We start from the raw sequence: 20,507 nt of genomic DNA, 5'->3' as shown, positions 1-20,507 counted from the left end.
CTTCATTACGTATAGTTGTTCTGCTCGAGAAACGATTCCGATATTAATTATCTTTTTGATTAAAAACCTATTGATTAAAAGTTTGAACAGAATCTGTTCAATTCAATTTTTATGCAATGTGAGCCATTACATTAAAAGTTGCATATACATATTTTTTTTAATTTTATATATCTTATACACATATCGAAATTCAAAGTATCGAAGTGTCAAAAGGAAAGAATTTGAGAAAGGACATAGTAAAAGAATTATTTCAAAAAAATCATCGATCTTAACAATTTTTCCGATTGGATTTCGATATTATTCCTTTATTCATCATTCTAAATCGTATAAAGTGTATAGCAAATATCCTGATTTCTTGCTCGATCGATATTACGTGGGATCGCAAATTCGGGACGAACAATAGGTAAAATTTATCGAGCGAGTCGGTGATATTACATCCATTTTCTATTTTTATTTCTTCTATGTAAAAAATTGTAACATGCGTTTTATGTTACGTAAAAATTTCCAATCTTATAAATCGTTTGATTTTTCATAATTCCTCCGTAAGTAATCATCTGGGAAGAAATTTTTTCTTGAATAAATAAAGAAATAAGAAAAAAAGAAAAAGAGATACTTATATATTCGAGAATCTGAAAGTATCGCATCAGTAAAATAAAAAGATGGAAATCTGAAAGGTGTATAGATGAAGAGGCGTTTGTCCACTTTTAAAGCGACGGAGAGCGAGAGAGAGAGAGAGAGAGAGAGAGAGAGAGAGAGAGAGAGAGAGAGAGAGAGAGAGAGAGAGAGAGAGAGAGAGAGAGAGAGAGAGAGAGAGAGAGAGAGGATAAGGAGGGAGCGGGAGTGTGTGGAAAAGATACCATAAAAATGCTTGATACGGTAATAAGAAGGTACGTAACAGCGTTGGGAACTAATGAAATTACGTAGATGGTAAATCGCGATGGTAGTTTCTCGAAAGGCAGAACGTTTTTTCCTTTCATCGAAAGAAGATGCATCATCGGTTTAGACTCGGTAAGATTTCGACCGAGAGTGACACGAGCGAAAAATTGGTGCGTGGCTGATTAAAAAAAAAAAAAAAAATTGAAAGAATGGAGGGAGGAGGGAGGGGGATAGGGAGGAGGGAGGGAGGAGGGAGGAGGAGAGCAAGCGATGATGCGTGTGTGCGGAATAGAAACGAGCGAAAGATGAAATAAAAAAGCATGGGAGAATCATAACGGAAATCGCGTTATTGGCGTTGAAAACGATTACAGGGATGTTACTATGGTTGTCGATCGCCCCGATGATCGTTCAGGGGAACGTTGTTCGGAACGAGGATATCTGCGGAGTTCAAAACGGTCGGCGATTGTATCTGGAGTTGGGCGAAAAGGGTATTTTGTACGCGAAGAATGTTTCGATGGTGAGAAACGAGGCGAGGAAAGGCGAGGGTACGCTCGTGTACACGAGTAACAGTTCCCACGCACAATGTAGTCTCGAGTTGGTCACATGTCCGTCCTGCGTGATAATCGTCACCTTCCAGACCATCGCGTTGTCCCATCATTGCGGCGACGGTACGATTACGATGGACAGCCCGTGCAGGTAACTCCTATGCAGCTTCGCCGGATCCTTACACGCACGTTTCTCCCCACTTTTCGTTTTGTACAGATGCGATTACGTATGGATCTCGGAGCCACCGTACGAGGACGTGTCCGGGACACCATTTTGCGGATTGTACGCACCCATCACTTACAGATCCAGCACCAGAACCTTGTCAATCACATTGTTCTACAGTCAATCGCACATGCACGCGTTCACTCTCGAGTATACGGCAGAGAGTAAGTGGTTATAAAAAAAAAAAAAGGAAAAACGATTGAACGAATGTAACTTGATCCACACAGGAAACAGATTGCACTTGAAAGGCACAGAATTGACAGGTCAAGCGGCAAAAGGTTTGAACAACACCGGTGGCGGGATTTTAACGTCGCCTTTCTTCCCAGCGCGGTATCCTCGCGATCTAGGCTTGGAATACGTGGTCACTTGTCCTAACGAGGCATCGTCTTGCCGCATCAGATTGTTATTCAGCGATTTTCAATTGGCCACCGTGTCGATAATGGAGGTGAGTGGAAAATGACGATGGCGGATATGCTTGTGATATATGCGTATCATTCGTATCAGTTCTACGATTGGAACGGTCAACGTCTGGACGTGAGCAGCGGAGCGAGATTTCGTCCACCGGTAATAATGAGCTCGGGCCCTTCGTTGCTGATCCGATTCTACGCGAACGGTGGAACCGGATTGGGTTACAAGGCGTTCTATTCCTTCGTGATTGGCCATTCGTTGGACAAATCAGTGAAGCCGATAACGGATTGCGGGGGATACGTGGAAAATCTTGGCGGTGCCATCACCATGATGGACATGGTCGGTGAAGGCGTGAAGACGTACGATTGCGTCTGGTTGATCAGACCACCCAAGAATTTTCTACACTTGAAGACGCATATGTATCTGAAGGTGATCACTTTCGCGGATATGGGTGAGCGAACGATTCCTTTTTCCTTCTTCTCTCTTCCCTCGTAGATTATAGTTACCATGATTTCAGCCGGGAACACGGAACTGGTGGTAAAGCAAGGACCTACGTCGGCCCTATTGCCGCTCGAGATTTTGAGACATCCGGCCAATCAAGTCCAACCTAGGTACAGGGAACACGTGGCACCAGTGGCGAGCGGATTTCACGTTAGCTTGCGAGGAACGTTCGGCCCGTCCTCCCATCTCGCCATCGCGTACGCGGCTTTCAGCTACATGGGTGAGCGAGAAACACTTGCACTTCACTTAGACGGATATTCTCGAAACTCGTCGTTTCTTATTCTTTCGCCAGATTGTTTCGCCGGTTCGGATTTTCTTTGCCGTAACCACAGATGCATACCGAGTCAACTGAATTGCGACGGGTTCGACCATTGCGGGGACAACAGCGACGAGCCAGCCACGTGTTTTCGAGGTAAAGTATCCCTCCGTTAATGCGATTCGCGCCTCGAATCGCGACGCTTTGTTTTCGGCAAAAAACAAAAACAAAAAAACAAAAACAAAAAAAGATTGGGAGATGGAAGATCAAGCTGAGGATCGAAAGTGGCACGCGAACAAGGCCAACTATTACTTTCCCAAGATCGATCGATACCCGGATCTGAAGACGGCCACGTTGGTGTTCGTCGCGAGTAGCCTCGGCCTGATCATCTTGATATCGGCGTTGATCATCCTGCTGTACAGAATGGGGGCGAGGGCCAGGCAACAGAGGGAACTTCAGTCGAGGTTGCAAACGATCAGCGAGCTTCTAGGTAGGAAAACGCGATAAGAAGCGCGAGCGTAGCCGATTACGCGCGGCCATTTCTCACCTATCACTTTCGACAGTTTTCGACATTGCAGACGGCGCGCGGATCGACGAAATTTCTGTAACGGACGATCCCCCGGTATACGAGGCGCCACCGGGCTACGACGAAGTGGTGAAGCTCGGATTCGACTCGGAGATGATTGGCCGAAAGAAGCGAAGGATGTTCCGAGGTAGAAACTCTCCTTCAAGTCTCCAAGGTTCTTCGTAAGTTTCGACTCATGTATCATTATATTTTTTGCTCGTATTGTTCATTGCTGGAAGTCTCGCGGGATATTACAGAAGAGGGAATACGTTTACCCCCACCTCAAACGTTTTGTTGACATCCTTACATTATACACTATACATAATAGTAGAAGAGCTATAATTTGTAAAGTTACGTTAGAATGATCGTCTAGAAGCCTAGAAGTTGACATATTTTCCAAACTATTATTTATATAATTATTTCGAAACATATCGACATATATTCGTACAAATATTATCTAACTACTGAAAATGATATTTATAAATTAAATTATCGTACAATAATTAGATTAATACATATTATAAATAAAGCATGTCCTTCCAAAATAACCAATCAGATCACCGCATTTTTATCGCGATACTTTTTTCCACCAATTCCAGAGTTGGGCATTAATCTGTTCGAAAAAGTAACTAATTAAAAATTTCGAATAAAGTTATTTTGAGTAATTATTTATTAAAATGCTTGAATAATTATTATTCATAGCTATTACAATTGATCCGCTTTTCACGGTCGTTTGCCATTACAATTATTTCCGATTATTGAATAATAAATTATCGAATTGACTTATCGTAGGAAGTAACTTTATTCGTAACATTATAAAATTTTCCCCATCACTGCTGTCAGCAGTGAACAATACGTTGAACATTGTTTCCATCTTCCAAGGTTGGAAGTGGGGGGAGGTCGATCCTCCGTTTGTTCCATCATCGAGGCGGGTACGTCGAGCGGTAATCAGGATCCGGAAATATCTTCGAAGAACCACGCTATTCGATTGCCGGAGAGTCCACCACCTCCCTACGTCACTCCTCCGGGATCCATATCGCGACACTTTAGCGTATCCGGATTATTGGCCGCTGATTCGAACGCCAGTAAGTAATTGGTTTATATAAAATATTAATTTTTGTTTCGTTTTATCATTTTATCGTTATCGTAGTATTCTTTTTCTTTTAAATTTAATAATAAATGATTTAATTTTTATTTTATCGATATTTTTAATAGTAATTTGTTTAAGATATTAACAAAATTTACATATATACAAAGGAGATTTAATTAAATTTTTTTTTAATTACCTTTCTAATTTTTTGATCGTCTTGTTAGAATTATTAGTATCTTTTATTCATTTTATTCATTTTAACGATAATATTTTATTTATAGTCAATTATTTAATTGTGATTAAATATAATTTTTCTTTTTTTTTATTTTCGATTTTAAGTACTTTTTTAATGACTTTCTTAAAATTTTTTTCAAAGAAAATATTTTTAAAAAACGAAATATGATTCGAGATGTTGAAAAAAATTCGAAATAGATTGAATCGTTTAGAATATTACAAATGTAAGATTTCGATCGGGGAGTAGATGGAAATGACGTTCGAGAATGTTAGTCGTAGCTAATTTTGAGATAATTTCTATAAAAATACAAGGAAAAATAAAAGAAAAGAGTAAAATTAAAGAAGACGTTGAATTTAAAACTTTGACGAGGATACGTATAGTTTGCTGTTGAAAAGAAGTAGTATGGGGCGGCGCAGAGGCAAGAGGGACCGCTACGACCGTTTATTTTCACTTCAAGCGCTTTGTTGACACACCTGACACCACATAATAGTAAAAGTACATAGTAGTAAAAGAGCTATAATTTATAAATAATTCAAAAATTACTTTCATTTACGTTAAAAGTTACGTTAGAATAATCGTCCAAGATTGAAAGCTGAAATATTCGTATACATCGTACATAATTATTATCTTAATTAGTCGAATATGAAATTACATTTAAAAATTAAAAATTAACTATCGTTTCAAATCATAATTAACCTACGCATATTGTTGAGGAATAAAAAAAATTTTTATAGCATATCGACACGTTAAAATTCTCTCTGGATTTTATGCTTATAAAACGTAAAACGTTTGGATACAAATTATCGTTTCGGATCGGTATATATGACACGATAGAAGCAACAAAAATACGAGTGAAAATTTATTTCCAAATTAGACTCGCATTCCTTCCGCGAAACTTCTTTCCACCAGTGAACGGTACGTATAGGCGTTTTTCAAACTTCATTTCTTCGTTTCACGTTCAGGCGTGCGAGACGACGAAGACGACGAGGATGACAACGACAACGACGATAGGAAGGATGGAAAGGAAGAGGAAGAGAGAACTGGAGAACGGAGAAACTGGTTCCGTCGATCGAACGATCGAATCTCGTCCTCCGCCCCAGAGGATGGGAATCTGAATCGAGGTTCGTACCCCGACGTCCAAGTTCTCGGCGCGTATCCGCGGATTCGTCACAGTTGGAATTCGATCGGTCCACACTCGATCGGATCCCGCTTCGATTTCCAGCGAAGGAGTTTGCGCGTTCTTTCCATCGAGACGAAACTCGCTTCCTTTTCTACTGCGGAGGCGAGGAAAAAAGAGAACAAAGAGAAGGGAGTGGAGGAAAGCGCGGATCCGGAAGAACGGCCATCGCGAGATAAAACTTCGACAACGGACGGCGTTAGATCGGAGACTGGATGTTCTTGCGAGGGTGCATGCGGTTGCGCCACCGTGATCCCAGCGGACTTCGAAGGAAGCGAGATAAGAGCGAGGAAGGGGAAAGAAGAAAAGGAGGAGGAAGAGCAGGCGGAGCAGGAGCAGGAGCAGGAGGAGGAGGACGAGGAGGAAGAGGAGGAGGAGGAAGAGAGAGGAGGATTGGATCGAGCGAGAAGCACGATCGTAAAATTGTTGAAGAGGCAGAATCTAGGTGGCAACAGCGGCGGATCGAGCGCCGCGTCTACCTCCTCGACACCGTGCGGTACGTTTCGAAGATCGATGAGGAAATTGTCGGTATGCGCGCGCGATCGTTACCTGGGAAGAACGTCGGCGACCGTGGGATCGATGGTGGGCAGTTACGAGAAATTGAGCAACGGCGAATTGGAAACGGCTATACGAAGACACTTGCACGCTTCCGACCCGGCCACGATCGACTCGTGGCCCGAGCGGGGAGGAGTAGGAGGAAATTATCGACGATACTCGAGCTGCGACCTCGAGAGTTTGTACGAGGGGATCAGGATCCTGGACGGATTTTTGGCGAGGAGGGGTTTAACGGTGTCGCATCCCCGAAGGAAGAAATCGGTGACGGTGATGTTGTTCGGGACCCCGGAACACGGGCCGATTCATCGACGAAGGCGTACGCAAGGTATCGGCAACGAGCAGGCCGCGATCCGCGAGATCGGTCGCGTTTCCCGGTTAAGCTTGGACGCTGCCGCGTTCAATTGATGGACCGTCTCTCTTTCGTTTCGCGAAATCGATGCGAATCGAGACGGAGAAGAAAGAAGAGGGAGAAAGGGAAGAAAGAGGAAACGAATATACGTTTTTGCGAAAAATTATTATTTATTTTTTCGTACGACACGGGTCACCGTTTAGTTTAACTTGTGAATTATAACTTGATCGTTTAATCAACAGATGCGTAGTAAAAAAAATATATGTATATATAGTATATATATATATATATATCCATTAATTTTGTTCGAATTACACACGACAGGAAGGAAAGGTGTTTTTATCACGCTTGATTTCTCCTTTCTTCATTGTTTCGTCTTGAGACAGTGGCAATACTTTTTTATCCCACGATCCAGGCATTCGGCGGCCGAGGCGTAAGAGTTGATTCTGCTCACGTCGTGATCGGACACGGTGTACGTATCGTTCCCGCCGTGGTATCGAACGGTGAACTCGAACTTCGCGTCGCCCGGGCTCACCTGTATCAGGTAGAAATAGACGCGGCTCCCGTCCCTGTCGCGATTCCGTTCAAAATCGATCACCCGATCCACCCGGTGCAACTTCTTCAAATCGAGCCTCGCGCACATACGTCTGCCCCTCTTGTCCCGATATCGATCCAACACGTTGTTCACGTGCTCGAGAAACGTTCGCAATCCCCCGCGGACGAGGGGATCGCGGGGATCGGCCGGTTGGAACGTGGTACACGCGCACCAATGGGAGGAGATGCCTGCGTCGGAACAACCTCTGGCTCGGGGTACGGGGCCGGAGAGGAGGCTTCGACACTTTGGGCAACCAGGGGCCGGATTCGCTCTCCCACCCGACAAACTCAACACCTCCCTCAACGTCTCGTAGAGGTCGAAGGGGGAGGTGAGCCGATTCCGGTTGGCGCGTAGCGATCGATACGCCCCCGGCCTCTCGTCCCGGAACCATTTCGGCAGCCAAACGTAAAGGAACGGTAGTCTCTCCTCGTACCAACCGACGAACGTGTCTCTGATCGGTCCCCATCGCATCCCGTGATCGCTCAGCAACACTATCATCGCCTCGTTCAGCACCCCTTCCCTCTCCATTCGTTTCAATTTGTCGAGCAATCGATCATCCATCGACGAGAACGCGTTCGCGTTCTGGTGGCTCACGCTGATCGTCCAGAAGAAGCCGAAGTACGGTAAATCGAGTGGAAACGAGCCGGCGAACTCGATCGCGTAATCTAAGATTCTGTCGAAGCTCGTCTCGGGTCCGGTGCAATACTTCAATCCGAATCTGTGTGCGTGAGAGAGAGAGAGAAAGAGAGAGAGAGAAAAAAAGGACACCATCACGGAGCGAAGCAGAAGAGAAGGTGAGCGAGAAGAAAAAGGAAAAAAGCTTCTTCTTACCTCTTCCTCACTTTGAGCAATTTCTCGCAAGCGAGCATGTATGGTCGAAGATAGTAATCCGTCGGTGGCCGAAAGAATCCCATTTTGAGATAATTGAACGTGTTGAGCGATGTCTCGTCCTCCCCGTAACCGGTCGCGTATCCCGCGTCCCGGAAATTTCGCCAGAGGAAGGGGCAATGATCGAGCCCGTGGGGGAGGGTAGGTTTGCAGATCAGATACGCCTGTTCCTGATTCTGCCCAGTGAGGATCGCCATCATATTCGGGAACGTGTTGTCGCCCATCTTGTTGTAACCGTCGAGTCGAATCCAGCCAGTCTCGAGGAGGTATCTCTCGGTGGTGGGGGCGCTTCGTATAAAGTTCAAACGGCTCACGCTGTCGATCCCCAGCATGAGAACGCTCAATTTCTTCGAGATGGAAAGCAGAGATTTCGTGGCATTCCCCGACGATCGGTCAGCCACTTTACCCGGGTCGAGGATCGCGTGAACGTTTTCGTAGATCGGTCTCGACGGTCTCTTCCTTCCCTTCGTTCCGTTTCTCGACTCGACCAGACTGCAACTCACCATCGCGGCTTCCTCCCCTTCCTCCCCCAATCTCGTTTCCCCCTCGAAATTCTCGCATCGTTTCACTCTGGAAAAAAGAAGAAGAGAGAAAAAAAAAAAAAAAAAAAGAAAAGAGAAGATAAGAGATTCACGTTTCCAACGTTCGTTGCGATTACGTTCGCGTTACCTGCTTCGCGTTTCTTTCCACTCTCGCGAACAAGAAGACACTCACACGATCGAGGTATCGACGTTGTTGTTCTTGTTGGGTTTCTTCGGTTGTTTCTCGCCTCTGAACACGGCCGACCAGCAACACTTGAGACGGGAAGAGTTCCCGGCTGCGGGATCCAAGGAGAGGACGATGGTGCCGTTCTTCCGACGGATGATCCTGGTCAACGGTGGCGTGGACGAGCATCTCTCGAACTTTTCCCTCTTCACGTAAGGAAGGATGGATGGGTCGAAAGGTTTCTTGGACGGTATCTGACACCTCGGGTTCCACACTAGATACCTGTCCAACGTCGCTGATGGAAGGAAGAGAGGGGGAAAAAAAAAGGAAAAATACTCTCTTACCTCTTCTTCGAATAGATTTCTCTTTCTCTTACCCTTGGAGTCGAGATCCCTTTCGTTATCGTCGTCGTTGTTATAGAAGAGATATCGCGGGTCGAAATCGTAATCCTCCTCGGAAGAGACCGCGTAGAGGCTGGCGAGGAGAGCGGCGGGTAGCAACAAAAGGACGAAGCCGGGTCGTCGGCGAAGGCAATCGAGGAACGAGGACAAGTTTCGTCCTTTCTTTTTTCGCGTACTGTTGTTGTTGTTTTCTTCCACGTTCTTCGATCGGCCAAGGTCGTTCGAGACAGTCATACACGTCGTCACCATACTTCTCCGCGCACCGTGCACTCGACGCGACCGCCACGATCATCGAGCGATCCCTTTGTGATCCGATCCCCGACGTGTAAGTAAGCAACGAGGCGTGAAATCGGCCTGATTACTCGCCGCCTTCTGTCATTCGAACTGTCGCCGAATGATTACCGACCGTGTTTCGCCCGCGTCCAACTTGCAAATGAAACGTATTCCAACGCCAACAGCGATGAAAAAGTGAAACGAAACGAAACGAAACGAAACGAAACGGAACGGGACGGGACGGCGGACGGGGAATGCGAGGTTAGGTTTTCGGTCGGAGGGGTTTGGCCGCTCGATATCGCGCGAGGATCGCGGAAAGGAAGTTGGCGAAGCGATTTGACGAAACGTTTTCACGGGGATGGATCGAAACGGAAACGAGCGGAAGAAAAAATCGCGATGATCTCGTCGTCGTTCGCGGCCGTGATTCGGAAAGCGGGGCTGCTCGAGGCGAGACACACTATCGACGCGTACCCATCCCACCGACGCGTTGCCACGTTTCGCGCAGATGCGCGCATCCTCCTCCAATTTCGAATCGAAACGTGGCCAAATCGAACTTCCGCGTTCGCCTATAAGCGACGGAACTAAGGGCAACGGAACGAAGAGAAGGAATGGCGAGATTCGAGGATTCGATCAATATGAAGAAAATTTCGATCGATATTTTTCTCTCTCTCTTTCTCTCTCAATTTCTTTATTTCCAATCGCAATTCCGTTGTATATACATGTACATATATCCTCCCTCTCCCTCGTAAAAAACGTATCTCTCGTATCGTCGAATCCGGAAATTGTTTCCGCTTCGATAAGATTTAAGGGGAAGGCGAGCATCCTGAAACAATGTAACGGCGGATGAGATTGGACCGAAAGGAACGGATACAAAAAAGCAGATAAGTATATACATATATTATTCTGTATACTGACTGCAAACGGAACAACGCCTCTCGTCGGAAGCGTCGCCGCAACCGTCGCGACCGCTGCAGGCGATCGCGTCGGAACGACACCTGCCGTTGTCGCATCTGAACGGGCATCGAGTCGCCGCCATCGCGGTCCTTCTTCCCCTTCCTTCCCTTCCTTGCCTCCGGCACGCGTCCCTCGGCTCGTCGCTTCCATCCCGGCAAGAGACCACGGCGTTGCAAAACTCGTACGCCGGCAGGCATTGCCCGTTGTCGCATCTGAACGCGCCCTCTGGACACTCTGCGACAACGAATTCGTATCCTCGCGAAAATTTATAACTAATAGGTATAGGCAAAGTGAAACTTACTTCGTCGATCGTTGCATCCGAGTTCGTCCTCTCCTCGCGGGCAATCCCGTTTCCCGTCGCACATCACCGCCCTCGACACGCAAACGTCGCTTCGCGAGCATCTGAACGCTTGCTCGGGACACCTGGACCCGTTCGCCGTGATCGAGCAACGCTCGTCCGACCCGTCCTCGCAATCCGATCTCCCGTCGCAGACGAAGAACCAGCTGATACATATCCCCGAGCTTTTGCATTGGAACGTGCCAGCCGCGCATCCCGTCTTCCCCGCTGCGCAGCTACTCCCGTTCCCCCGATATTCACACTCGCATACTCGATCGATGCATCTGGAATGGGGATCGGCCGATCGACACTCGAGATCGGAGACGCAATCGTGGCCCAAAGTGACCGGGGAGAACGGTGGAGGTGGCACGGTGCTTGTCGCGTCCACTTCTCGATCCGTCTTGATTGGCGACGCTGCGAGAAATAAATTTCGATCGATTCTTTGTTTTTCTCTCTTTGTCTCTCTCTCTCTCTCTCTCCTTACCCGAAGATATCCATGCACCGTTGGTAACCTCGGTTTCGTCGGCAGCCTCGACGACGATCGTATCGTCCGAGTCGACCGAATCCGTCGGTAAGAAAGCGGCCGGTGTCGATCGAGTTTCGTTCCTCTTCAGCCAGGCGATTTCAACTCCTTGAGAAAGGAAAGGAAGAAGGTAGGTTTGGTATTTCGACTGTTGTACGTAATTCAATATTATTCGAATTCGTTTACCCGTTTCCTCTTCCCTCTCCTCCTCTCCGCCCGTAGTAGTCGGGATTACTCGATCGGTAACGATCGAGGAATGGTCGAACAAAGGCGGAGGTCTGACCAGATCGTCCGGCCGGCAAACGTCGGCCTCGCGGCGGGTAGGCGCGGTGCACTGGCAACGACCGAACAAGTTCGGGATCAGGAAATCGCAGTGCGAATTCGCTTCCCATAAACGACAGTGGGCGTGCTCGTAGCAAACTTGGCCGAGTTTCGCCGCTGGAACATTATTTCTTTTATTCTCCTCGAGACCTATTCTCGATCAATCGATGGAGTATAGTTACTTTAAGCCGTTACAATTATTTATTATTTACGTCTCGAACGGTGAATTATGTAAGTGACCTATCATCGAGGAGGCAAAGACTTACGACCGAGACACGTGTGTCGACGAAATTGAAGGAAGCCGTGCTTGCAGCCGCACAATCCGCCCGAGCAGTTGCTGTTGGCCACTTTCAACGTGCATTGTTCGTCGACCAGACACTCCTGGCCGAGAAGGGTTGCTGTGGAATTGTCAAGAGAGAGACGGAACGAATGCTCGTTATTTCGCGATTAAAAAAAAAAAAACCACGATGAACCACGGTAAAGCGACGATTAATTCTCACCCTCGAGACAGTAGGTTCCGTTGTACGCGGCAAAGTAGGGCAAACAGCGACAACGACCAAAGTGGCATTGGCTACCCTCGATGCTCGATTCGCACTCTACGTCTTTGGTGCATCGATCGTTCAGCTTGTAACTTGGAACGCTAGTTGCCAAGGCCGAAATCTTCTGAAATAAAATATGAGAATCTTCGTATGGTTTCATTTTCCTCGTTACAATGAGAGAACCGATTCGTTTTACCCACGTTTTCCTACTTTCCTATTCTCTCTCTTTCTCTCTCTCTCGCTCGCTCGCTCGCTCGCTCTATCGTTGTTTCCTGCTCGTCACCTCGATCGCTTTTTTTCAACTCTCATCAACCTCGAACAATGAGCGCTCGAGAAACGCGGTGGCAGCAGCAGCAGGTCACGGTAAAGGTGGAAACGCGGAAGGAATAGACCGGATGAGGACGAGCGGAGGGAGGAGAAAGAATAGCGGTTTGGGGGGAAAAATGGAAACGCGATGACGAACGAGATGAGCGAGACATTCGTGGTATAACGTGCACCGTTAGTCAGCTGTTGATCGCGATTCTATACTTTCCCTACGAGACGTCCCATCTTTTCGACAATTATTCCTGCAGATCGTTTCTTCTTTTACGAGCGATTTACGAGCGGTCGGTATAGAGCAAAAAATAGTCGGAGAATAGCGTAGAAAGAGAGAGAGAGAGAGAGAGAGAGAGAGAGAGAGAGAGAGAGAGAGAGAGAGAGAGAGAGAGAGAGAGAGAGAGCAAGATACGAAACTCACCGAAACGCTGCTCGCGGTCAACAGAAGAACGAACATAGTCCAACCGACAACGTTGCCTTTCATCGTTGTCTATTTGGAATCTAGTGTCTGCTCCTTTTTTTCCCCCCCTTCTGTGAAAAACAATCGTGAGATTATCGACTTGTGTTGCACGGATACGCGAACGCGACTATGGGATCCGGCGCGTTCTTTGGTATGACTGAAGGCAAACTGAGCGCGGCCCTCCGCCGCTTTTGGCCCCCGTGCACGAACGGATGGAAAAGCGGACACAACCGTGTTCCCTCGGTCTCCCACTTCTTTACCGCGTTCTCGGTCTCGGTCTCGGTCTCCTAGTCTTGATCCCTCTTTATTACTCTTCCTTCCGCGATCCTTCCTACCATTTCGCGGGTACGGATAATGCCAGTTTATTCCGTCGTTACGTTGGATCTTGGGGATTCAGTTTCGATAGAATAGTTTCGTCGAACCGCGATACGTAAATGGAAAAGTGAGAAAAAGGAAGAGGAGGAGGAGGAGGAATAGAATTCGGGTCACGTGTCGAATACTTCAAAATTCATTGGTATTCCAGAATGAAACGAACCAACGTCGCACGCTTCAACGTGTTACATCCCCTTCCCTCTTTGTTTATCTCTTTGTTTCGATCGCGCGTGCGCTCCTCCCTTTGTCGACGTCGCGACGTCGTACCGGTAGATGTACCGGTGCGAGTGGGCCTCATCGCATCATCGAACGAACGGTATCGTTAACCGACCGTTCCGTCGAGGCGACGTCATTTTTACAACTTACCCCTTACACGTCTCGTGACGATCGAGACGCGTGCGAGTTATGTCCTTTCGATACATGTGCTTCGATTCGAGCGGAGGAAGGATGAAACGGCAAGCGGCACGCGGAGAACCGCTCGAGAAACAGGAAGCGTCGCGATGGACTGGGCTGGAATGTAAATGGATATTCGACCGAGACTCGAACAAAAGAAGAGCCAGCCGCGAGAACGTCGTAGAACGCACTTTGGACGCGAGGTAAAATATTGTTACGAGAATACCTGTAAAATGTGTATGCGTATCGAAAGAGAGAAAAGACGATAATTTTGTAATTTTTTTTTTTGAAATTTATTACTTTCTTTCGATATTCCAATATTATCGTTGAAAAATTAACCTCGCAACATTTTATCATTTTATCAAAGAAGAATGATAATAACATTGGAGATTTCAAAATATGTTCTTTACCGTGCAAAGTTATTTACGATTTGATGCGATTCCCGCAAAATGCGATGCGCTTTAACTCGATGTATTTTCGTCGAGTCACTGCCCCTCTGTTTTCCATTTAACTCGATGTTCGTCGACCACTTGTTTCACTTACGATTACCTTCGGAATGTGCGAATAAGGATATCCGGAATCTATTTAAATATCTAATTTAATCTCTTTTATTCCCAGTGTATCCCAATTCTTATCTAACCGAGTATCTCGAAATTATATTATAACGATGGTAATAACAGTCTTCGCGAGACTCTCTTACCTTCTGCATCTTCTCTCACCTTACTTTCATGACTCGTTATTTTCTTCGAACTAATTAGATTCACTTATTAATTTTTACCTCGCATCGTGTACACGCACGCATCTTTCTTTCTCTTTTTTTCGAAAAATCGATTCTCGATCATATCTCGAACATGCGTATATCGCAAAATAATTATCGATTTATCGTTCATTTCATTTCTCTTTTTACTATTTTACAATCGATTAAAAATTTTTCATTTCTTATTATGTAAAAAATATTCGAAAAAAAAAAAGATATATAAATATGTAATAATATGTAAGTACAAATCTGATATTTTTGGAACGAATGTGTCACGATGTATTCAACCAATCAAAAAATAAAGATGGACAATGTAGGATTTTGTGCAATTAAATGATTCCTGGACCTGGAGAATTGTTTTTAAATTTCTTATTTCTCGTATAAGAAGAAAAAAAAGGAATAATTAAAGTACAAAGTATTTTGTTTATATTTTTATACATAACTTAATTAAAGTTGTTACGCAATTCGTCCGATAGTTTGTCCGCGAGCGTCGCCCTCATCGTGTTCGAAGATTTCGTGTTGAAAAGGTTAAGTGCTAAGTAAAATAAAGAGTAAAACATGGCGTTGAGGTGTACAAAAATTATTTGCGATTCTGGTAAGTGAATATGTAATATCCATTATACTGAATTATGATGGATGATTTATTTTATATTCTTTCATTTCAATATTATGTAAAAATGTAATATTTTGCTTCTCAAAGATGGAAGCCATTCCGATCAAATTGAATTTAACAAAATTTCATCTTTTTCTTACTAATATCATAGTATCGAATGAAAGATATTTCTTTTTTCAGGTTTTCGATATACAATAAAGCAACCATTTCTAGTTGAATATTTTGTTAAACAGGTAAGGAAATCATAATTTTTATAATTATTAATTTTTCTGCGTTACATTTTATCTTAAAAATTATAATAATTTCTTTTTTAACAGTTTTATGGACAATCACGTGCAGGGACTTATTTGTCGGGTGTGATAACGCAAAAATTTTATAGCACGAAAAAAGTATTTAACAGAACTAAACCGCACTGTAATGTCGGTACTATCGGACATGTGGATCATGGAAAAACGACACTTACAGCAGCTATTACTAAAGGTATTCATTTTCTCTCACTCTTCAATCTTCAACTTTTTCGTTTTTCGTTCTTTAATATTTCTTAATATTTCGCTGTATATCTCATCAAAATTTTTCATTATTTCGTCGTAGTTCTTGCCGAGAAAGAGTTGGCAGAAGCGAAAGACTATGCCGATATCGATAATGCACCTGAAGAAAAAGAACGTGGTATAACTATCAATGTCGCTCACGTTGAATATCAGACGGAGAAACGTCATTACGGTCATACCGATTGTCCTGGACACGCGGATTATATTAAAAACATGATTACTGGTACGGCACAAATGGATGGGGCTATTCTCGTTGTTGCCGCTACTGATGGTACTATGCCGCAAACGAGAGAACATCTTTTGCTTGCCAAGCAGATCGGTATCCAACATATTGTCACATTTATTAATAAGGTAAAATAATCGATTGTGAATATGTGTAAAAGCTTGGAATATGTTAAAATACGTGTGTATTTATCTACTTGTAAAGGTTGATGTCGCTGATGAAGAAATGGTGGATTTAGTAGAGATGGAATTAAGGGAGCTATTAAGCGAAATGGGTTATGATGGAGATAATATACCCTTTATTAAAGGAAGTGCCCTTTGCGCGTTAAATAATTCTAATCCAAAAATAGGACATGATTCTATATTAAAGTTGTTAGAAGCTGTGGATGACTATATTCCTACTCCTATCAGAGATTTGGACAAACCCTTTTTGTTACCGATAGAAAATGTTTACACGATTTCGGGTAGAGGAACAGTAGTCACAGGTAGATTGGAACGTGGAAAAATAAAAAAGGGTATGGATTGTGAATTGCTTGGGTTTAATAAAATGATAAAGAGCACGATAACGGGAATAGAAATGTTTCATCAAACGTTGGAAGAGGCTGAAGCAGGAGATCAAATGGGTGCTTTGCTTAGAGGTTTGAAAAGAGACGAGGTTAGAAGAGGGATGGTATTGTGTAAACCAGGCACTATGAAAGCTAATGATCATTTGGAATGTCAAGTATATATGTTGACTAGTGCGGAAGGAGGTAAAAGAAAACCTATCAATAATCTTGTGCAAATTCAAATGTTTTGCAAAACATGGGATTGTGCAAGTCAATTAAATTTGGTAGATAAGACTTTGGTCATGCCTGGTGAAGATTCTACGTAAGTTTTCATTATTATAACATTTTTTGGACGAGAAAAATGAATTACGTAACTTGATCAACCATAATATAATATAAATTTTTATTTTTAGCATTAGATTAAAATTAATAAGACCAATGGTGTGCGAAAAAGGACAACGATTTACTTTAAGAGATGGAAAGGTAACTATAGCAACTGGAGTAATTACGAATATTTTACCAAAGCTGAACGAACATGAACGACTGGAAATTCTCGAAGGTAAAAAGAAAGGATTGAAAAAAGAAATGGCAAAAGCTTAATTCAACTTATTAACTTAATAAATGCATTTATTCCATATATAATAAATAAATGAAAGAAATGAAGTAGATATATCAGACTATTTCTGATCTAATAGAATTAGATATATCAGACCATTAATGAGTGTGCATATTGTTATTTTATCATATATTATTGTATGTATAATTAATAAATAAGAATAATGATAATTACTATATATATTGTTTCATATTACGCAGTTCATTATTGTAATATACATTTATATACTGTTTCATTGTATCTGTAAACTGAAAAGTAACTTTGTTCCTTTCTTTCTCAAATAAATAAATAAATAATTTCCTATAAAATTAATTCAGCATATATTTTTTATAAAATGATTCAACTTTGTCATCCACATAAGTTACTTTTTTTTTTTTTACTCTGGTTTTTTTCAAGAGAAATATATAAGAAATTTATTGAAGAGATACGAGATGATTCGAGAATGTTGGAAACTTTAAGAAACAGTTCAACGATGATTTATTGAGTCCAATACATCAATGGTACAATATACGATATACGATACGAGGTATTTCATCGTATATATTTTTGCGTTTATCTCTTAACCATAGAAATATTATGGTATTTGTCAACACTTTACCCTCGTGCACATGCGGGTATATATTTAATTAGCAAGTAAACAAAGGAATCGGGGAAAGGAACGTATGTAACTTCGACTCCCAACGAAACGAACGAGTTTGTATAGAAAAGAAAAACACTGTTTATATAATTTAAGTTGAACAAATCATACATTCACCTTCGCTAATAAAAATATTAGTCCGCATTATCGTGGACAGGCGCAACTGACTACAAACCGTGCTTTGCTCCATTCGAAACATTATTCCAAAATACAACATGTGTTTGAGAATCGTTTGACGATTCACAAAAACGATTGTTGCACTATTCATTCGATCGATATCATCCTATTCCTTGATTCATTTATCGTTGGTATAATGTAACAGCAAAATGTTATGTTATTTACCTAGTAAAGATTCAACTACTTTGAGAATCTCTCAAATTTAGTGTATATCTGTATGTGTATTTGTGTACGGGGCGTGAGCACAAGCAAACGCGTGTGTAAACAGTTGCTTATAATGTTAGCGTTTCGACCATATCGAAAGATTCTTTCTTATAGAATTAATTTCTCACATTTTTTTATATATTATTACCAAACAGCACAGTTCATCCACTCTGATACAGGCAATTCACATACACTGTTCCGATGTACGATATATAAAATTGACAACAAAAAAGAGTTTTAAAAGTTTTTAACAAGCATAAGATGATTCAAAGAAAACCGAAAATTTAATTGATCGACAAAGTTATGCATCCATTACGCAAGGTACATCGTTTCATAACAACATACGTGTACTCACGCATACCCATACATAATACGTAAATAAAGAAAAGGACAATTTTTTATTCTATAGTAAGTATATCATTTTCATCAATTTAACGTCTATCGATGAAATCGGCGAAGGATACGCTATACTCGAATTGGACAATATTTTTATGTAATTAGACCTTCTGTCTAATACATTTACGCACATTTACACAATCTTGAAATCTTGATCCGCGAAAACGCAACGTTCAATTCCTGGTAGCACACCTTCAAGGACAAAGCTCGAGAAACGTGAAATCTTAGAAATATTTTTGCCATCATTTACATTAGATACGAAACAGAAGCGTATGTATGTATGTATGTATACATTAATTCCACCCAAGAAAGAATCTTTGACCTATGAAGAGGCACAAGTACGCAACGTACTTTACATGCACGTGTATGGTTTGCCTCTATTTGTATTATACAGCGCGACGTGACAAACTAAAGATCTTCATCATCTTCTGGTAATGCGGTCTCTTGAGCCTCTTTAAGATCTTTCTCGATCTGTTGCTGCCATTGTGGATCCATTGTAACTTCTGGTGGAAGAAGAGCTGGCATTGCGACAAATTCGAGATTTGGATCACCGATCAGTTTACGTGCCAACCATAAGAAAGGTTTTTCAAAATTATAGTTGCTTTTTGCACTGATGTCGTAATACTGAAACAATTATATACAAGGAAGAAAAGATTACTTTTTTAATGAAACTTTTTTATCATATTATATAGAAAGAAGCTTAAAAAAAAAAATAAATCAAATTTGGATTCATAATCTTAACAATTTTATAATTAACATTGAGTGATAGTAAAAGATAAAAAAAAAAAAAGATAGATTTCTCACTTGTAAATTCTTCTTCCTATGGAACACGATACTCTTCGCTTTTACTTTCCTATCCTTAATGTCAACTTTATTCCCGCAAAGTACAATGGGTATATTTTCACAAACTCGAACCAAATCTCTATGCCAATTAGGTACATTTTTGTACGTTACTCTCGATGTAACATCAAACATAATGACGGCACACTGTCCTTGAATATAATATCCGTCTCTTAAACCACCAAACTTTTCTTGGCCAGCTGTATCCCAAACGTTGAAACGGATTGGACCACGATTCGTGTGAAAGATGAGTGGATGTACCTCCACACCTAAGGTTGCGACGTACTTTTTTTCAAATTCACCGGTTAAATGCCGTTTGACAAATGTTGTTTTCCCAGTACCACCATCACCGACTAATACACATTTGAAAGTAGGTATATCAGCTTCTTGTGCCATTTTAATACCAATGACTAGCCAAAAAGATGTAGTGTCAAACGGATATCTGGAAAAAAATAAGTGACTTTGAATGTAAAATTGATTAGACGGATACGTGTATTACGATAAAAGAGCTTATTAGATTATTATATGTATTGAAAAAATTCGATACTTGCTATGAAAAGATGCCAGATCGAAAGTCACGCATCAAAAACGTGATCGACACATCACGATATTTGAATTGAACTAGTAATAACTCGAATGTATTGTATGTCGTATTTATATAATAAAATAAACATACCTACCAGAATGCTAATATTTTTTTTAAAATAATTTGAAAAGCCGGTTGCTCAGTGTCCCGCGCTTTAAGACAATTCGACGTATAAATTCACCACGTTCCACTAAAAGAATGGCGCCTATCGTCGTAACCACAAGCTTTTGCGTTAATCTAGCAACACGATTACACGTAATTTCATCAAAATCACAAACGATCGAACAAATTGTACGATCGATGATTAATTTGCTACAAATCTACGAAAATCTGAGAATATTAGTACAAAATTTCCCGGCAAGTAATGTGTACGTGAAAATGACCGATAAAATTTACCCTGCAACACAGTCGTTACGGTTCACAATGGCGTTCCTTCGAGTCAACGACAGGGGTCCGCATTTTCATCATTCGCTAAGTAAAATATAATTCAATTTAATGAATGTATCAAAT

The 20,507-nt window shown here is 42.5% G+C and overlaps 5 protein-coding genes across 9 annotated transcripts; 2 read left to right on the top strand and 3 right to left on the bottom strand.

Annotated features, from left to right (window-relative positions):
- The first annotated feature begins 306 nt into the window (after positions 1-306).
- LOC410282 lies at positions 307-6,905 on the top strand. 3 transcript variants are annotated; one of them, XM_026443728.1, is made up of 11 exons: positions 791-1,008; positions 1,248-1,572; positions 1,639-1,808; positions 1,872-2,089; positions 2,149-2,503; positions 2,570-2,773; positions 2,846-2,965; positions 3,060-3,299; positions 3,373-3,556; positions 4,257-4,459; positions 5,662-6,905. In XM_026443728.1, the coding sequence occupies exons 1-11, from the start codon at positions 987-989 to the stop codon at positions 6,834-6,836; spliced, it is 3,216 nt and encodes a 1,071-aa protein (XP_026299513.1). In that variant the 5' UTR covers positions 791-986; the 3' UTR covers positions 6,837-6,905. The 3 variants fall into 3 exon arrangements, with proteins under 3 accessions (XP_026299512.1, XP_026299513.1, XP_026299514.1); XM_026443729.1 differs by having other exon boundaries at positions 794-1,008; positions 3,388-3,556; XM_026443727.1 differs by having other exon boundaries at positions 307-1,008; positions 2,570-2,965.
- Positions 6,906-6,930: 25 nt separating this feature from the next.
- Positions 6,931-9,931, bottom strand: LOC408329. Its single transcript, XM_391881.7, has 4 exons — positions 9,345-9,931; positions 8,978-9,263; positions 8,207-8,833; positions 6,931-8,093 (listed from the first exon to the last, which is right to left on the bottom strand). Exons 1-4 carry the CDS (start codon positions 9,616-9,618, stop codon positions 7,145-7,147), a joined length of 2,136 nt encoding a protein of 711 aa, XP_391881.4. The 5' UTR covers positions 9,619-9,931; the 3' UTR covers positions 6,931-7,144.
- On the bottom strand, positions 9,931-14,125 carry LOC100576279 (low-density lipoprotein receptor-related protein 2). Of its 2 annotated transcripts, none has more exons than XM_006570443.3 (8): positions 13,053-14,125; positions 12,278-12,437; positions 12,044-12,175; positions 11,643-11,894; positions 11,418-11,564; positions 10,898-11,347; positions 10,558-10,830; positions 9,931-10,465 (listed from the first exon to the last, which is right to left on the bottom strand). In XM_006570443.3, the coding sequence occupies exons 1-8, from the start codon at positions 13,113-13,115 to the stop codon at positions 10,446-10,448; spliced, it is 1,497 nt and encodes a 498-aa protein (XP_006570506.2). In that variant the 5' UTR covers positions 13,116-14,125; the 3' UTR covers positions 9,931-10,445. The 2 variants fall into 2 exon arrangements, with proteins under 2 accessions (XP_006570506.2, XP_003251544.2); XM_003251496.4 differs by having other exon boundaries at positions 12,278-12,440; positions 13,053-14,124.
- A 599-nt stretch (positions 14,126-14,724) lies between these two features.
- On the top strand, positions 14,725-17,469 carry LOC408328 (elongation factor Tu, mitochondrial). The gene is made up of 6 exons (XM_391880.7): positions 14,725-15,208; positions 15,407-15,459; positions 15,544-15,706; positions 15,818-16,125; positions 16,202-16,863; positions 16,955-17,469. Exons 1-6 carry the CDS (start codon positions 15,172-15,174, stop codon positions 17,139-17,141), a joined length of 1,410 nt encoding a protein of 469 aa, XP_391880.2. The 5' UTR covers positions 14,725-15,171; the 3' UTR covers positions 17,142-17,469.
- A 147-nt stretch (positions 17,470-17,616) lies between these two features.
- On the bottom strand, positions 17,617-20,445 carry LOC410280 (GTP-binding nuclear protein Ran). Of its 2 annotated transcripts, none has more exons than XM_393761.7 (3): positions 20,092-20,445; positions 19,376-19,853; positions 17,617-19,195 (listed from the first exon to the last, which is right to left on the bottom strand). In XM_393761.7, exons 2-3 carry the CDS (start codon positions 19,805-19,807, stop codon positions 18,980-18,982), a joined length of 648 nt encoding a protein of 215 aa, XP_393761.1. In that variant the 5' UTR covers positions 19,808-19,853; positions 20,092-20,445; the 3' UTR covers positions 17,617-18,979. The 2 variants fall into 2 exon arrangements, with proteins under 2 accessions (XP_393761.1, XP_006570503.1); XM_006570440.3 differs by having other exon boundaries at positions 20,088-20,436.
- Between the last annotated feature and the right edge of the window lie 62 nt (positions 20,446-20,507).

Source organism: Apis mellifera, linkage group LG11 (assembly GCF_003254395.2).
Source record: "Apis mellifera strain DH4 linkage group LG11, Amel_HAv3.1, whole genome shotgun sequence".
Lineage (NCBI taxonomy): Eukaryota > Metazoa > Arthropoda > Insecta > Hymenoptera > Apidae > Apis > Apis mellifera.
This window is presented reverse-complemented; position numbering and strand designations above follow the sequence as displayed.

What these genes read in the sequence shown, in the direction of transcription:
- LOC100576279 (XM_003251496.4), bottom strand. Translation starts at nt 13,115, where the DNA reads ATGAAAGGCAACGTTGTCGGTTGGACTATGTTCGTTCTTCTGTTGACC. An exon ending in CGGATGCAACGATCGACGAA is followed by an intron (nt 10,831 to 10,897) that starts GTAAGTTTCACT and finishes TCGTTGTCGCAG; the next exon opens with AGTGTCCAGAGGGCGCGTTC. An exon ending in GAGGCGTTGTTCCGTTTGCA is followed by an intron (nt 10,466 to 10,557) that starts GTCAGTATACAG and finishes ACATTGTTTCAG; the next exon opens with GATGCTCGCCTTCCCCTTAA.
- LOC408329 (XM_391881.7), bottom strand. Translation starts at nt 9,618, where the DNA reads ATGGTGACGACGTGTATGACTGTCTCGAACGACCTTGGCCGATCGAAG. An exon ending in AACGTCGATACCTCGATCGT is followed by an intron (nt 8,834 to 8,977) that starts GTGAGTGTCTTC and finishes TCTTTTTTCCAG; the next exon opens with AGTGAAACGATGCGAGAATT. An exon ending in TTGCTCAAAGTGAGGAAGAG is followed by an intron (nt 8,094 to 8,206) that starts GTAAGAAGAAGC and finishes TCACGCACACAG; the next exon opens with ATTCGGATTGAAGTATTGCA.
- LOC410280 (XM_393761.7), bottom strand. Translation starts at nt 19,807, where the DNA reads ATGGCACAAGAAGCTGATATACCTACTTTCAAATGTGTATTAGTCGGT. An exon ending in ATAGGAAGAAGAATTTACAA is followed by an intron (nt 19,196 to 19,375) that starts GTGAGAAATCTA and finishes TAATTGTTTCAG; the next exon opens with TATTACGACATCAGTGCAAA.
- LOC408328 (XM_391880.7), top strand. Translation starts at nt 15,172, where the DNA reads ATGGCGTTGAGGTGTACAAAAATTATTTGCGATTCTG. An exon ending in TTGAATATTTTGTTAAACAG is followed by an intron (nt 15,460 to 15,543) that starts GTAAGGAAATCA and finishes CTTTTTTAACAG; the next exon opens with TTTTATGGACAATCACGTGC. An exon ending in TTGTCACATTTATTAATAAG is followed by an intron (nt 16,126 to 16,201) that starts GTAAAATAATCG and finishes CTACTTGTAAAG; the next exon opens with GTTGATGTCGCTGATGAAGA.
- LOC410282 (XM_026443727.1), top strand. Translation starts at nt 987, where the DNA reads ATGCATCATCGGTTTAGACTCG. An exon ending in CCACCGTGTCGATAATGGAG is followed by an intron (nt 2,090 to 2,148) that starts GTGAGTGGAAAA and finishes CATTCGTATCAG; the next exon opens with TTCTACGATTGGAACGGTCA. An exon ending in GGCCGCTGATTCGAACGCCA is followed by an intron (nt 4,460 to 5,661) that starts GTAAGTAATTGG and finishes TTTCACGTTCAG; the next exon opens with GCGTGCGAGACGACGAAGAC.